This window comes from Carettochelys insculpta, chromosome 2, assembly GCF_033958435.1.
Source record: "Carettochelys insculpta isolate YL-2023 chromosome 2, ASM3395843v1, whole genome shotgun sequence".
Classification (NCBI taxonomy): Eukaryota; Metazoa; Chordata; order Testudines; family Carettochelyidae; genus Carettochelys; species Carettochelys insculpta.
Window position 1 is genome coordinate 80,163,743 of NC_134138.1, and position 15,718 is coordinate 80,179,460.

Genomic DNA, 15,718 nt, shown 5'->3' on the forward strand with positions numbered 1-15,718 from the left:
TTTTCTTCACTGCTAACCCAGCATTTCGTACTGTCAGCTCTACTTTTGTAACACAGCACTGTTGCAGTAGCAAGAGGGTGTTTGAAATTATGGGGGCCAGTCAGACAGTCAAGGAGAGCAGGCCCTTCTTGGGGATGTGGAGCCCTTCAGCTGGGGTGACCCCAGGCGCAAGCAGTCAATAATGTGTGCAGAAGGCATGGGGGAATCACAGTGATAGGTTACATGCTGGCAAAAGGGCTTGAGAAGGGAAATATAGCAAACTACCAGACACAGAGCATGAGGTAAAAGCACAGACCACTTTGCATGGGGCAGCGAATTGTGGGTGGGGAAGAAACAAACAATGGTTGGGGGCAGGGAGAGCTGAGGGAGTCTAGTTGAGAGCTAGGTAGAGGAGAAGGAGGTTGGAGAAGTGGGTGACTAGTTCAGAGCTGTTGAGGATGAAGGAAGGGGACTGGAGCAGAGACTGAGGCATATGAACCAGAGTTAGGAGGAAGAGTAGAGGTGAGTTGGAATAGAACTAGATGGGACTAAGATGGGGAGCAGTGCGAGGCCAACTCAAAGAAAGCAAGGGGAGCTAAACATGACCAGGAGGGTAATTGGACTTGGGCTGTGGGAGCTGAGGACTGGCCAGGAGGAGGCTGGAGCAGGGTTGAGGAAGATGCAGCTATGGAGGACAGGATCAGAATTGGAGGGGAGCAAAGGAGGCCTATAGAGCAAGCTGAAGATTTGTAGGGGAGTCACAAAGGGGTTGGAGAGAAGCTAGGCAGGAGCTAGGGCATGGGAGGACTAGTCTGAGGGAACGGGAGAGCTAGGCAGGAGCCAGGGGTTTCTAGGCAGAAGCTTGGGGTCAGAAGGGCTGGACTGGGGTAGAGGACTAGAGAAGATAAAGGCAGAACTAGAGGTTGAGGTGGATGGATTGGGGCGCTGAAGGGGGTGGAATTGGGAATGGGACACCAATCTACTCTTGTTCCATGGTATTCTGAGGCTTTATTATGCCACTGATTTAATGCCTATCACTATAGGCTCTAGCACAGGACTAACTTATTTACCAAGTTTCCTTTGCTTTGTATGAAGACACTAATATTTCAATAGCTTTTCAAAAAGAAGGGATGGAATATACAATGTCTTCCAGTTGTCAGTGATAGTGGCGTTTAGGGGCATACAATAAGGCCTGGTCAGCCTTAGGAAATTAGGTCAATATTAACTACATCACGTGAAAAATCCACAGCCCTGAGCAATGCAGTTAAACCAATCTAATGCCTGGGATTACTAATAGGCTGAGGGGAAAATTCTTCTGTTTACCAGCTACCAGCTCTCAGGGTACTGGAGTACCTACACAGATGGAAGAACCCTTCCCAGTTGTGTATATAACATCATCACTGAAGTGCTACAACTGTGCAGCTGAACCACTGCAGCATTTCAAATGTAGATGAGACCTAAAATGTCAGGGATCAGAGATATACTGATCAGGCCAATCCTAATAAAACAATCTGCATTTCTATAGCTCCAGCCTAGACTCTCCAAATGTTTTTTAAAACATTAACTATATCTCAAAAAAACCCTTTGAAATAGGCATGGACTGTTCATTTATGCATGAATGGACTGTTCATGGACTGTTATTCATTTATGCATGAATAAACTAAACTGAAGAAAGGCCACTTGCCCAGGGTCACACAGTGAATCAATGATGAAGGCAGGAATAGGCCCAGGAATCCTGAGTCCCAGTCCCCTGCATTCAACAAAGGACTACATTTCAGCACAAGAATTCTCAGTAGAGACAATCTTGCCATAACAGTGAAATTGTTGGATTAAATCATAGCTTTTCATTTCTTGTAAAAGGAACTTAATTTACAAAGAGATGAAATTAAGTCTAGAATAACATCTTCAGTTTGTACAACTATTTCTCTGTCAGAAAAGGTATTGTATTGCCTGAAGTTCGAAGGATTTGGAGAATATTGTATCTCACTATTACTCAATTTTTTTCATTTACTTGTGTAACTGATACATTTAATTGACGTTTGGCGTCTAGGCTGTAGATGTCAGGTTACTGGTTCATAAAACATGGGAATTGGCTGTTAGACATACAACCTGCCCAGTATCTGCTTAAGCAAAGATATGTCAAGCTTTTAGCAACCACTTTCTCATAAAATTACTTACATATCAACGCTCAGGGAAAAAAAGTTGGACAAAGAAAAGCCAGAGGATTTCATATTACCAAACTATCTCAAACTTTGCATTCAGTTCCAGGGTTTAAATTCAGTCTATTATGGACATAGGGTCCAAATGCAAAGTGTGAATCCAAACTAATGTAAGAGAGATTAAACCAGCTTGAATGCTTGTTCTAAATCCCTGAGTTACTCCAAATGTAAAAGATTCTCAAGTTTAGACTTTTGGTTATGACCCATAGAAAAGTTTTCTCCATTGTTTCCATTCCCTATTCTAGCAAGGTGACTCACTGAAAATAATGACAGTATTGTTCAGTTTCCAACCAGATTACTGCCTCACCAACACAGAACTGTATTACATATATATGCAATGAATTTACATACACAATACTTACAGCATGGGTATAACCAGGCCACTAGCAACAGCAGAACCTGCAGTCCAGCAGGAAAGAAGGAAATAAACTGCCAGAGCTGTAAAGAGAGAGGGGTATCCAAACTCTTCATGAGTCCCACGTTTGAACAAGTACATGATTCCTCGCTTACCATTCTCAGCCAAGAGTGCAGCTGCTTCAAGGGCAAGAAAGAAAAAAAGAAAGGATATAGAAAGTTAAATAGATACTTTAAAATGCTGACAATTCTTATATTTTTTCAACCTTGATTATGATTAAATAAGGTTCATAGTCAATAGATTGAGCCTACAGTGCTAGATTAGATACAGAAGACTTCAGAAAAATGAGAACCATTTCTGTTTACAATCTGCACCCTGTGATATTATTGTTTTAGATGTCCAAAATGGCAAGAAACACTAGCCATTTAGCCAAAACAAAAGGAACTTCTTGGCTTCTCCCTTTATTAGTCTTCCTTAATTAGTCTCCCAGTCTCTTTTCCTCCTCCTGTATAAACCACAGAAGTGCTATAATTCACCAACTTCTCAACTCACACTTTTTAATGGGAAATTCAGTTCTTCTGACATGTTTCTGGAGAGGAAAAATGAAATCCACTTTACAGAAAGCCTATATTGCAGCTAAAGCCAATATCAAATTATGTAAATTAACTTATTCTTAGCCACCAGTCAACAGATTTCTCCTTACCTTCATTAAAGCTTTGGTTGGAATATTTGACTCCATCTGTCCCTATCCACGATGTGCCAGGTGGACAACTATATTCTGAAATTTCTCTCTCAAATGGGCTTATTCTTAAAAAGGAAAGTGAAAGGGTGATATTAAAAGGATGAGTATAATGCACAGCATCAGTACAGAATCTGTTCATTTGACGCCTCTGATAGCAACCGGAAACAACTCCCTTCTGTATTTATCCAGGCTCTCTGGGATGCAGTTGTAATGACTGGGCCTATTTAAGGAGCATCAGGCTAAAAGTTGGTGCAAAGACTAACAGCCTCTAATGTGGATCAGCTGGACAATTTTTCATTCAATGACAGGCAAAAAGACATAAAATACCTGTGATTTCAGATGCCTTTCCTATACAACTTTAGAGCAAAAACACCTTTATTTTGAAAAATAATATTCTGCAAGCAGTTAGCCCTTAAAATATATATAAAAATGGATGTTGAGAGAAGGAAAAGGCATTCCCCTAAACATCCAAAGAGCTGTGATAGATTTGCCAAATCATGATATTAAGGAGGTGACAAGTTTCAATTGTTTTTTCAAAAGAAAATAAAATCTTTACTATAATTAAGGTACTTATTTATATAACATAGATCAAATGATATTCTAGAGCTAGGGACATAATATATGGCTGCATTTTTCTTTGACTTTTTTAGGACACTCCATTGTCATAAGTGGCAAATAATTCCTCATATAAAATTAATGCAATATATTATAATGTGCTGCCATCCTTTTCTACAGCATAACTGTACCATATTCACTCTTATAAACTGGTAAAAAATCATGAAAATTCAGAGCTCAAACTGTAATTTAACTTAAAATCTGAACAGGATGGTGGGGGTTTTCTTGTTTAAATCCCCTATATTCTTCGTAACTTCTAGCTAGAAAGATTAACAATCAAATCTTAGGCTCATCCTCTATGCAGCAGACCTATACAATTTACATCTATTTGATTGTATCACTCTGACACACCTTCCCCAGGACACTTGTCATCTTAGGCCCCTCCCTGCAACTTGTTTCTTGCTGGTGTACCCATATACCAGGCAAAGGCCTGTTGAAGTCATCTGTATGTACAGAGTCTGCTTTCATGAAACAAGCTGAAGGTTCAGTTCACCACAGCCAAATCCAAAACCTACCGTGGTCTGCGGGCTCCTTCCATGTAATTTGAATCAGGCCCTAAAGCATAAATTACATGAGGACCCATGTGCTCCTCTACTTTTGTACTACACAGATTACAGTGGGGGCCTCGTTGGGACTGCTACCACCATACTCCTATTGATCCAATTACTTTTTCTCTCTCAGTGGGTCAGACGTGGTTGACTACAAACACCCCATTCCAGGGGATCAGTGAAGTACCCTCTACCCCTATAAACTCCAGCAGAGCTCTCAAAGTAAGTCTTCTGCAGAGCCCTGTACCTAGCACTGAGTTGCTCCCCAAGCATTTATTGCACAGTCAGGGCTGCTAGGTATCTGTTACCATGGTAATAATTTGATGTATATGGTTTCTTGTTTCTCACTAATTTATTTGTTCTCTTTGTGTTATGTATTTTGTCATAATGAATGGTGGGCTTTTATGGTTGGTTTTTAAAATTTGTGACAAAGCAATGCAAGGGAAGTTCAAAAGTCAACAAAAACTATTATATAAATTCAGAATCAACCATGCCCCTTGGTAAATGGATTTGTTAGAAGCTGAGAGCAAAAGAGGTGTTTTGTTTCGTTTTGTTTTTTTCTAAATCTGAGTTCCTCTGACAAAGACACTTATCATCTATAAACTTTAAAGCGAAATTATGACCCTAAGTTGAAAAGGCACTTAGAGGCTCAAATATATAGTCATACCCCAGGCCTTCTCATTCATTTTTGCATTTGGCTTTAAGTGGGCACTGATTCTTGCATGCCGAAGTACTACCTGTTGGAAAAAGTTCACATGCATAGATACAAGTCTCCATTTTGAACATCCAATTATAGTGCATCTTTATGAATTTTTATCCCTGGATGGTTGGAGAGACTAACAGAAAATGTGTCAAACTAGTTAGCATTCACACAAAGATGCTTGTTCGAGGCTCACCACTTACATTTCTGAACTGTTTTTCAGCTGCGAAGTTCTCAGACTCACAACGGAAGTGCAAGGGAAGAAATATGGCAAATAGACTGTAACAGTGACAGTACACACCTGCAGGTGTAAAAAGTCAAAAACATTAGCATCTGAGGCAGAAACACAGAAGAAGAAAACATGATCGATCTAGAATCAGCAACACCAGCAGCTATCACAAGAAAATAGCTCTGTGAGATGTGACCAACATATCTTGAGACTAGTAGTAGGCATCCTTCAGTCTGCATAGACTATGGATTGCGCCCTTTATAGTTTCAATTGAGGACTTCATTTACAGCATCTACTGTGACTGTGAAGACCCACATGAGAGTGACAGTCCTTGCTGCATCTCTTGCAGATGTGGTGGGTGTCTGACAAGTCCTTAGTGTGCTGTCTGTGCGCTCGCTTCTCCTCTGCTAGCTGTCTGACCCTCATCTCGCCCTTCTGAAGGCCCTTGTGTAACCCCTGCCTCCATCTTCTGCGGTTGTCTGCTAGTTCTTCCCAGTTGTCCAGCTCGATGTCTACCTCTCTGAGGTCTCTCTTGCAGACATCTTTGTAGCGCAAGTGGGGGCGTCCGGGGGGTCTTTTGCCAGAGGCTAGCTCACCATACAGAATGTCTTTTGGAATCCTTCCATCATTCATCCTGTGGACGTGGCCAAGCCAGCGGAGTCGACGCCGCCTGAGGAGGGTGTGCGTGGCTGGGATTCCAGCTTGCTCGAGGACGGCGGTGTTGGTCACTCTGTCCTTCCATGATATTCCAAGGACTATAATCACTTAAACCACAATCCTGAAACATCCCACACAGCAACAGACTGCTGTGTCCACGCCAGTCTCCAGTGACATCAATGGGAGTCAACCAGTGACAGCCATCATCTTAGCCAACAGATAAGGATTGAATTGGAGATCACGAGAGCTAAAAGCATGTGCTAAGCTGCTACAGTTTGAGTTAAAGACCAAGGGTTTGTAGCTGTAACAACCTGTATCCTCTGTGGATTGACACCGGGGGAACTTACAAAATTCACACACCTAGTGTGTTACGCCGCCCAGCTGGATCTCATTGCAGGATAGAGGTCTTAGACCAAAACCTGAAATGGTGTAAACTGTGTTCTATGTACCTTTGGGGCAGAACCTAGCACACTTTGGGGCATCTGTGCTCTAAAAAAGCCCAGCCCCACCCCACTAAAACACTGTGATGTCTAGCTATTTCTATTTGACCATTATTTATTTATAGACATGAACATGGTGCTCATCATCATACTACATGGATATTTATTTCCGCCTTATAGCCTTATTTCTCAACCAATCCACTCACAGTACAATTCTGAAGATTTGAAAGAAATATTGTTCTGCTGCTCAGTGGCAGAAAGCTTAGTCATACTGGACACCGTACAAATGTCTGAGATAAAATGAGGTATGGAGACAAGTAGAAATTAAGTTTAGCCAAACACTGTAATCCTTCATAAAGGAGAGGCCTCAGCATCAGTGTTCCTTGTGCTATTTCTATCGTACCACTTGGAAGAGGATTTAAACAATAAAACTGAGGTTTTCCCGATTGTTTTGTTCTTATTTAAAAGCATCCACCATACGTAAATGTCTGATTATTCCAACTACAGTCAGGATCATGCCACAATGCAGAGATGTCAATCTCAACAGCCCCAAACCTCAAAGCTGGTTGGACCTTGAACTACAGTGTACGTCCATCTATAGTTTTAGCCAAATGAAGGCAAAATTATTTTAAGGAAAGGGAGAAAAATTTTAATAGATCTGTCCTAAACTTAGGCAGGTGTCTGAGGAAACTTCTGAAATACACTGGCCATTATAAAAGTATCCTTTTTTAGGCATGAGTGAAACATCAAGGCACAAAATTGTACAGTGCTACATTAAGGGTAAAGAGCTACATTAAGGAATATTGTGTCCAGTTTTGGGCCCCCAGTATAAAAAGAATGTGGATTTGCTGGAGCAGGTTCGGCAGAGGGCAACAAAAATGATTAAGGGGCTGGAGCAAAAGACCTATGAGGATAGGCTAAGGGATTTGGGCTTGTTTAGTTTGCAGAAGAGAAGACTTAGGGGTGATTTAATAGCAGCCTTCAACTTCCTGAAAGGGGAGCTCTAAAGAGGAGGGTGAGAAACTGTTCTCAGTGGTGTCAGATGGCAGAACAAGGAGTAATGGTCTGAAGTTGAAGAGGGAGAGGTATAGGGTGGATATTAGGAAAAACTACTTCAGCAGGAGGATGGTAAAGCATTGGAATGCATTGCTAGAGAGGTGGTGGATTCTCCATCCCTCAAGGCTTCTAAGTCCCAGCTTGACAATGTCCTGGCTGGGATGACTTAGTGGGGGTTGATCCTGCTTGAAGTAGATGACCTCCTGAGGTCCCTTCCAGCCCTATGAGTCTATGATTCTATTCCATAAGAGAAGAAAAACCAAAGGCACAAATACAGAATGGAGAATTACTGGTTTGGCAGCAGCACTGCTGAGAAGGATCTGAGAGTTGTGGTGGATCACAACCGCAACCTCAGTCAGCAATGTCATGCTGTTGGGGAAAAAAATTACAATTTTAGGTTGCATTAACAGGGGTATAGCACACAAGTCACAGGAGGTGATAATACTGTTCTGCTTGGTGCTAGCTAGTCCTCAGCTGGAATACTATGTCAAATTTTGGTCAACACTATATAGGAAGGATGTGAAGAAACTGAACATGATCCAGAAGTGAGCAACAAGGATAATCAAAGGGATTAAATGCAAGCTATAATGGCACTGGCTAAATGAACGGGGTATGTTTAGTTTGGAAAAATGGAAGTTAAAAAGGAATATGATAGCCATCTTGTTTACTTAAAAGGCTGACATAAAAAGATTGAGAAAAAGTATACTTTCTTGTAAAAGCGGATAGGCCAAGAGGCAATTGTATCACTTCAAAACTCCAGCATAGCAGAGTTAAATTAAATCTCAGAAAAACTTGCTAACTGTAAAAACAGTAGGACAATGGAAGAAACTACTCAGGAGAGTGTGGAAGCTCCTGTTTTCAAACATCAGAGGGGTAGCCATGTTAGTCTGTATCTGCAAAAACAATGAGATGTCCTGTGGCACCGTATAGACTAATAGATATATTGGAGCATAAGCTTTCATGGGCAAAGACCCACTTCATCAGATACATCTGATGAAGCGGGTCTTTGCCCACGACAGCATGTGCTCCAATATATCTGTCACAGGGAGGCAGCTGTGTTAGTCTGAACCTTCACAAAACACTTTAAAGACTAATAAATTATTTTGTTAGTCTTTAAGGTTTTTCCACTATATCTGTTAGTCTATAAGGTGCCACAGGACTTCTCATTGTTTTCAGAAAAAGGGCTTGATGGCCACCTGCCTTGGCTGTTTTAGACACAACAAATCCTGCATTTTGGCGGGGTGTTGGATTAGATGACCCTTCAAGTCCTTTCCAAACCTATGCATGTATAATTATTAATATATTTTAGGTAGTACATTCATGAAAACCAAGGAGCTAAGACACAACTGTATGTGCAATTACAGCTGCTTGTCATACAGCTGTATTTCAAGTCTTCATTTTGCTGTATCTCAACCATAACAAGCTTAGGGACAATGCCCTTTTAAAATAAAGACTGACTGAACTGAGAATGGTTTGGGCTTTGTTAAACACAGGCTGGGTTTTGTTATTGCAAAATCATAATCAGGAATAGTTCAAATCCAGCTCAAACTTTATCCAAAGCTCCCACTGTTTGACAAGGTGTGAGACAGGTGATTGCGTAGAGGCTAATAGGTGACTTGTAGAGGATTCCACTTGTGGCTGGTTTTCACCACTAGATCAAGCTAAAAAAACATTCTCTCAAGGAACTTTTAACAGTTTTGATCATTTTAAAAAATATGTCATGGGATTATTCATCCAAACTACGAAAACTCTGAGCTTCTGGAACTTAACAATTAATCATCAGCAGCATAAGATAAAGAAAACGAGAGAAGTTTCCTAAACTGTGGCAAACACTTTCCACATTGTGGTTTCCTTTTTGCAGGGAAAGGTGACTAATTATGGAGAAGCAAATATGGCCATAGGTCAGGGAGGCACTTTATAAGAGCAAGGACCAGATCTTAGGAATTCAGTTCCCATTAGAGCAAAGGTGCTGAGGGTTTTCTTGGAGTGGGTGATACCACTATGATTTCTTTCCAAGTTTAAATGCAGATTTGTTTATATAAAATTGTTTTGTTTAATGTCACAATGGAATAGATTCTTTTACTTGCCTGACTGTGTAGCATTTTATTAAATGCATCATATGGTTCCTTGACAGATCAAATCTCTACTGCCCTGCTTTGCTTTAACCAAGACATAAGACAAAGATTGTGACCCAAGGAGGACCTTCTAAAGCCAATGAAGAGGAAAGAATGTAAACAAGACTTCACTTCATTGCTTACTTTAACTTTGGTGAAGAATTTACATAAAATGTTTATTTTAAAAAGCAAAGGAGAAAGAGATGAAATATTTAAACCCTGAGAAACATGAAGCTTTAAGCAAAGCTATTTTTCATAGGTAAAACATTTGAGCTATTTTGATGACTTCAGCAAAACACTGAACATGCTCGATTCCCCTTGACTCAAACTGTGGCCTATGTGATGTTATTTTTAGGAATACTGTGCATGTTTCCACGTGTTTATGCTGGGTGACTTGCTGTGGGAGGCGGGATCAAAAGGGGATTCAGAAGGACCAAAGGGGAAAGGCAAGTGACCTTTGATAAAAGCAATGACCAAGATAAGAAACATCCTACAAAAAACAGGTTAATTAACTGTAAAAAAAATTGTTGCCAGCAATGCTAAGATATCAAAAGAGAGGTTTAAAAAAGCCACTGGCCAGCTAAAGGAAGAAAGGGAAGGGTAGAAAGGGCTGTCCACAGCTAGGGGCTAACACACAGGCTGAGAGAACTTCCAGCTACTCCTAAAATTGAAGCTGGGGGTGCAATTCCCACAGGAGCAGTCATACCCGTTGGCCTCCTTTCCTCAAGAGGGCACACTAAACAGAGTAGCATAGCTGCAGTAGCTCAGGCTAGCCACCTCACGTGTAAATGTCAACTCTAGGGATGCTCCAGGGCTGGGGAACCAACATTGAAAAAAATCACCATTGCTGAACATCCACCAGCAGCCAAGCTCTCCTCATTCCCTCAGCACCTTGTAATTGCTGGTGACCGCACTGATCTGCTCCTCCTTTTACCTCCCAACACTTTCCACACTCACCATGAACAAGCATGCAGGAAGCAGTGGGAAGGTGGGGGAGTGCAAGAGAGGGGAGCATTTGAGGGAGGGGGCAAAAAGGCAGAGAAGAGATGGGATGGGCAGGAAGAAGAGGGGCCTGGAGAAAAGGCATAGAGTGGGGTGGGGGGTTGAATTCCTCTTTATCCCAGGGGGTGGGGAGTTGAGTACTCCCCGGGTAAAAAGGAACTCAGTTTTTATGACCCCCAAGTATGTACCCATGGGGTCCAGGAGGGTTTGTACTCAGAGCAGCTATCCCTATACCACTGTCATCACTGCCTGTACTACCACGACTACAATACTGTCTGTAGTGCACTGGCTCGCTGTCTGCCCATGCTTGGAATCACACCTCCAGCTCCAAATCCAGACAGCCACAGAAGGAAGGAGGAGCTGCAACAACAGTCTGCTTCTCGCAGCCAGATGTGGGTGACTGGGCTGACAGGAATTTAGCAATGGCTGCTAAAAAAGATTAAGATGTAAATATAGCCCCTACTTCTATTCATTGTTTTATCCCTTCTCGCCATCCTAGACACCCTTGGATGAACAAATAATGCTTTGCTGTGAAAAAGCTATTTGAGTTTCTTTAATCAGCTGCTGTCACAGGCCACCAGAGTGAAAGCACTTGAAGATCTTAATCCCAGCTGATGGAGTATTTTGTCAAGGGGAGAAGGACTGCAGCCAGAGATCCAGTCTAAGAGTGGCAGTACTGTGTAGTTCCACACACAGTGAGATGCAGGGCAAGGCAACTCTGCCATCTGAGGGGTGTACTCAAGCCAAAGATGGATCTATAGCAGAGCTGATCTGGTAACTATGACACTCCCTGAGCTCTGCTGATGCTCAGTATCATGTAGGATTAGCCCTTTAATGGTGTAAAATTAACCTTTTATGGACATCTTGTTTTCTCTTTATATATCTGACTCCAGATCTCAGATAGCTGATCCTAAATTTAAACCCCGTGCGGGGTCCTGCTTGACAAAGTAATACAAAATCTGCTTTTGCACATGTAAGTAATTTACAGAAAGAGTTTGTAATGTATTTATGAAAAGGCAACCAACAGGCAGGGTGACTATATTCCCCTAGGCTAAATACAGGACATCCTGGAGGTGGGAGGGATGATGCCTTCCTGGCGCCTGAAACAGGGGACCATCCCAGCCAATGGTTACCCTACTCAGGCAGTGGCTGCCCTGTGGGAGCTGGTACTCCCTGGCTGCAGGGGGCAGCTGTGAATCCTGGCTCCCCTGAGCTGCAGGGAGCCAGGGGGCAGCCGCACCTTCCGGCTCCCAGCTCCCCAGAGCCACAGGGAGCCTAGAGCCAGGCAGCAGCCCCTCCCCCCATACAAATATGGGGCAATTAGCCCCTTTATTAAAATAAATAGAGACACCTTCCTGGAGCCCAAAATGCAGGGCTGTCCCAGCCAAAATGGGATGGATGTTCACCCTACCAACAGGTCAAGTTCTAGAAGAAAGAAGGAGAGTTGTCCATAATTTAGTCTTCTAACAATAAATGAAGAGTTGCAGTTCATGACCATGCACACCATAAAAAGTATGAAGCTTTCTGGATATAGAAAAGCCCCTGGTTGTTATTAGGCCTCAGTGACACTGCAATTCTGTTTGGAGCCTGCACACCTGGCACCATTTCAAGAGCAGCAGCAAACAAGCTTTGATCAAAAACTCACTTATTGCTGAAAGACAGAGGACAAGTCTACATTACTGTGCCACATCCACACAGCTATACCAGTGCTGCTGCATTGTAATAGCGCATCTGGTGAAGACACACTATGCTGATGAGGAAGTGTTCTCCTGCCAGCACAATTACTGCGCCTCTGTGAGAGGCGGAAACTATGCTGGTGAGAGAGCAACATAGCGCCAGCAAGGAGAGTGCTGAGGTTGATGTAACTTACAATGCTCAAAGGGGATGTAATTTTCACTCCCCTGAACAACATAAGTTACATCACCTCAAGTGGTGTGGAGACCAGCCATTAGAGTTTAGAACAAAACCACCCTCTCACTTTTGCCTCCTGTAAATGAGGTAAGTAAGTGCTGGAATAAGACCAGCTACTCCAAGATCGGCCCAAAAAAGCCAAGAACAGAACACCACTGGTCACCACCTACAGCCCCCAACTCAGACCACTGCAACGAATTATTAAAGACCTACAACCTATTCTTAATCAGGATGCTACACTCCAGAAGACCCTGGGTGACATGCCTGTTCTCTCCTACAGACAACCTCCCAACCTCATGAGGATCCTTACTAACAGCCACAGTCTATACCCCAGGAACACCACTCCTGGAACCTTTCCCTGCAACAAAGCCCGCTGCCAGCTTTGTCCACATATCTTCTCTGGAAGTACCATCACTGGACCTAACCAGGTTACTTACAGAATCACGGGCACTTTCTCATGCTCCTCTACTAACATCATGTATGCCATCATGTGCCAACAATGCCCAGATGCTTTGTATATTGGACAGACTTCTAACTCCCTTAGACAAAGGGTCAACGGGCACAAAACAGACATCAAAACACTCCAGATCCACAAACCAGTTAGTCAACATTTTAATGGAATGGGGCATTCTGTCAATGACCTCAAGGTATGTGTGTTACTGAAAAGGAATTATCGCACTGTTCTGGAAAGGGAAACAGCCGAGCTGACTTTTATATTCAAATTCGGCACATTAACACATGGTTTAAATCGTGATGGGAACTTTCTGAGTCACTATAGGGGTTCGTCTGCATACTTGGCTTAACATAATTCTTGACCTCCCCCCATCCCCTGCACTCTCTGATTTGCTCACCTTGATTATCTTTTTCTGATTTGTCCTCCTTGCTTACTGTTTTTGGTTCTCTGTGTCTTAAATATTGAGTCTGTTCTGGTCTGGCTATGGTCTGAAGAAGTGCGTCTGTCCCACGAAAGCTCACCTAATAAACTATTTTGCTAGTCTTTAAAGTGCTACTTGACTGCTTTTTGCTGGAATACAAGAAATTCTTCATCATTTAATTAACTCTTTTCTACACTACTGTAAGAGTTACTAGCATCCCCTTGGGGCACTCAGTTGTAGTAGCGTTATGACTCAAGCATGTTCTAAACCTGTTGAACTTTGCCTAGGACCACAATATGGCTTATATATATGTATGTATGTATGTATGTGTGTGTGTGTGTGTGTACACACACACACGCACGCACGCGCACACACACACACACACACACACCCCTTGTTAAAAACAGAGCTGGGTACTGCCTACCCTAACGTGGTCCAACTGTGGTGTAAACTGATACTCCAAACTCTTGTAATTGTGCTGTATGCAAGACCTAATGTCAGTGTATCTCAAAAGGCAGAGAAGAATCAAATCACTGTTGTCCTCTGACAAACATATCCATTTTCAGTCTCAAAGCAGAGGCTGGATAATAAGCTCATCTGGGCAGGCAGGCATGTGAGGATCTGCCTGGGTGGGCTCAGTGCCCTTATAATAACTTTGCCTCCTCAGGAGGGAGCTTGAAACCAGTAAATATGCTGCCAAAACTAATCCCACAAGATGACAAATAGATTAGAGGGAACACAGGCCTCCCAGACTGCCACCTGAAGATACCATAGGCGAGGGAGGAGAATATGTCACCTCTTGATGAGGATAGCGAGTGCGGAGATGGGATGCAGACAGCCAGGCCTCTCCCAAATGCCAAAGTAGTTTGTCATTGCTGAGGAAGAATGAGGGGAAAGGAAATGTCTGGAACCTGCTGGTGGCAAGCATCCAAACACCAAATGTGTTGGAATGTGACAGACACCAACCCAGCAAAACAGTTCTCCATAGTGTGAAATAAATGTAGTACCCTGAGAATGAAGGAGCTGCTGAGGGCAGCATGGAAGGTAATGTGGCAAATGCTGTAAAAATAATGAATAAAAACAACAAACACTGTACAATCCTACCTATGTGCACACAGGCTGAAAATCCCTACTCCACATTGTGGGGTTCCTTTGTCCACTGCACATCAATTGTGCTTAAAGTGTGCACTAACAAATCACTTTTCCTTGCCTGCTATTTCATCCAGACACCTTATGACTGGCCTTCAATCTTACCTGAACCACTATAAGCATGACTTCAACCTTTAAATTGAGAAACACATTATTTACTTACAAGGACCAGCACAGATTCCAAGAGTTTGCTCATTTTTCTGAGGAATGTGTTTTTAATTGAGTTAAAGACACTCTCACGTAGTTTATTAATCTTTATATTTAGGGAAACAAAGAGAGCTCCGAAAAGGCCTCCCAGTATTCCAAGGAAAATGGCTGGAACAAACGCCAAGACACTCATATCCAGCAAGTTCTTAACCTGAATTGAAAAAGAACAAAAAACAGCATTCTCTGAGAATTCTGTCAGTGATTTGAAACTCAGCAGCTACCCTGCTAAGTGAAACCTGGTAAAACAATGCAACAAATAAACAACATTTACTTATAAGAAACAGATCTTTCCTTGTAGCCTAAGAAGCAAATTTATCAAATTTTGGGCTGTTCCCATCAAAAGCCAAGAGCCTTCTCCTCAGAACTTGCACGATTAGGATCAGAAAGTATAAACAGTCACACAGTCCACCAGGCAGTTGTTTTGATTTTTAAAAAGATCGGAAAGGACTTAATCAACTAGCCTGAAGACTCAGTACTGCACTTCCATCTTGGGGTTCTCTTTCCCCAAGCAGAAGCAGTTCATCCAGCAGACGTCTTTGCGGTGGACCTGCTATTACTGAAAGAGCTCAGAACTTCCGAGTGCAATGCAGATACTTATCTTGAATTCAGCAGGGCCAGGATTTCACTCCCTGTACCTTAAACCACATCATTCATAATTATGTATTAAGATTCAATCTGCGATAATCTGTTTCAAAATCACTGAATAAATTGCAAGTAAAGAGGCAAGGCTAATATGCAACCATTTTAATACTGTATATGACTCGGTTATTTTGAGAGTTATAGTATACCTATATCAGAATGTTTACTTCATGCATATGTTGATTTACAGCAGGACTGTTAGCAAACCAGTGGGAAGGCAACTCAATGCAATCTAGATCAGTAAGCTCCTAGTAAACATGGGAGGGGTTATTAAGAATCAA

At 42.3% G+C, this 15,718-nt stretch overlaps 1 protein-coding gene across 1 annotated transcript in view; it reads right to left on the reverse strand.

Moving 5' to 3' along the window:
- LOC142008573 (chloride channel protein C-like) overlaps positions 1–15,718 on the reverse strand; it is a 115,555-nt gene that overhangs the window by 81,635 nt on the left and 18,202 nt on the right. The window contains exons 7-10 of the mRNA XM_074985804.1: positions 14,755–14,949; positions 5,362–5,459; positions 3,257–3,360; positions 2,561–2,732 (exon numbers count right to left, since the gene is read on the reverse strand). Coding sequence (XP_074841905.1) covers positions 2,561–2,732; positions 3,257–3,360; positions 5,362–5,459; positions 14,755–14,949 — 569 coding nt within the window. The remainder of the gene's footprint in view (positions 1–2,560; positions 2,733–3,256; positions 3,361–5,361; positions 5,460–14,754; positions 14,950–15,718) is intronic.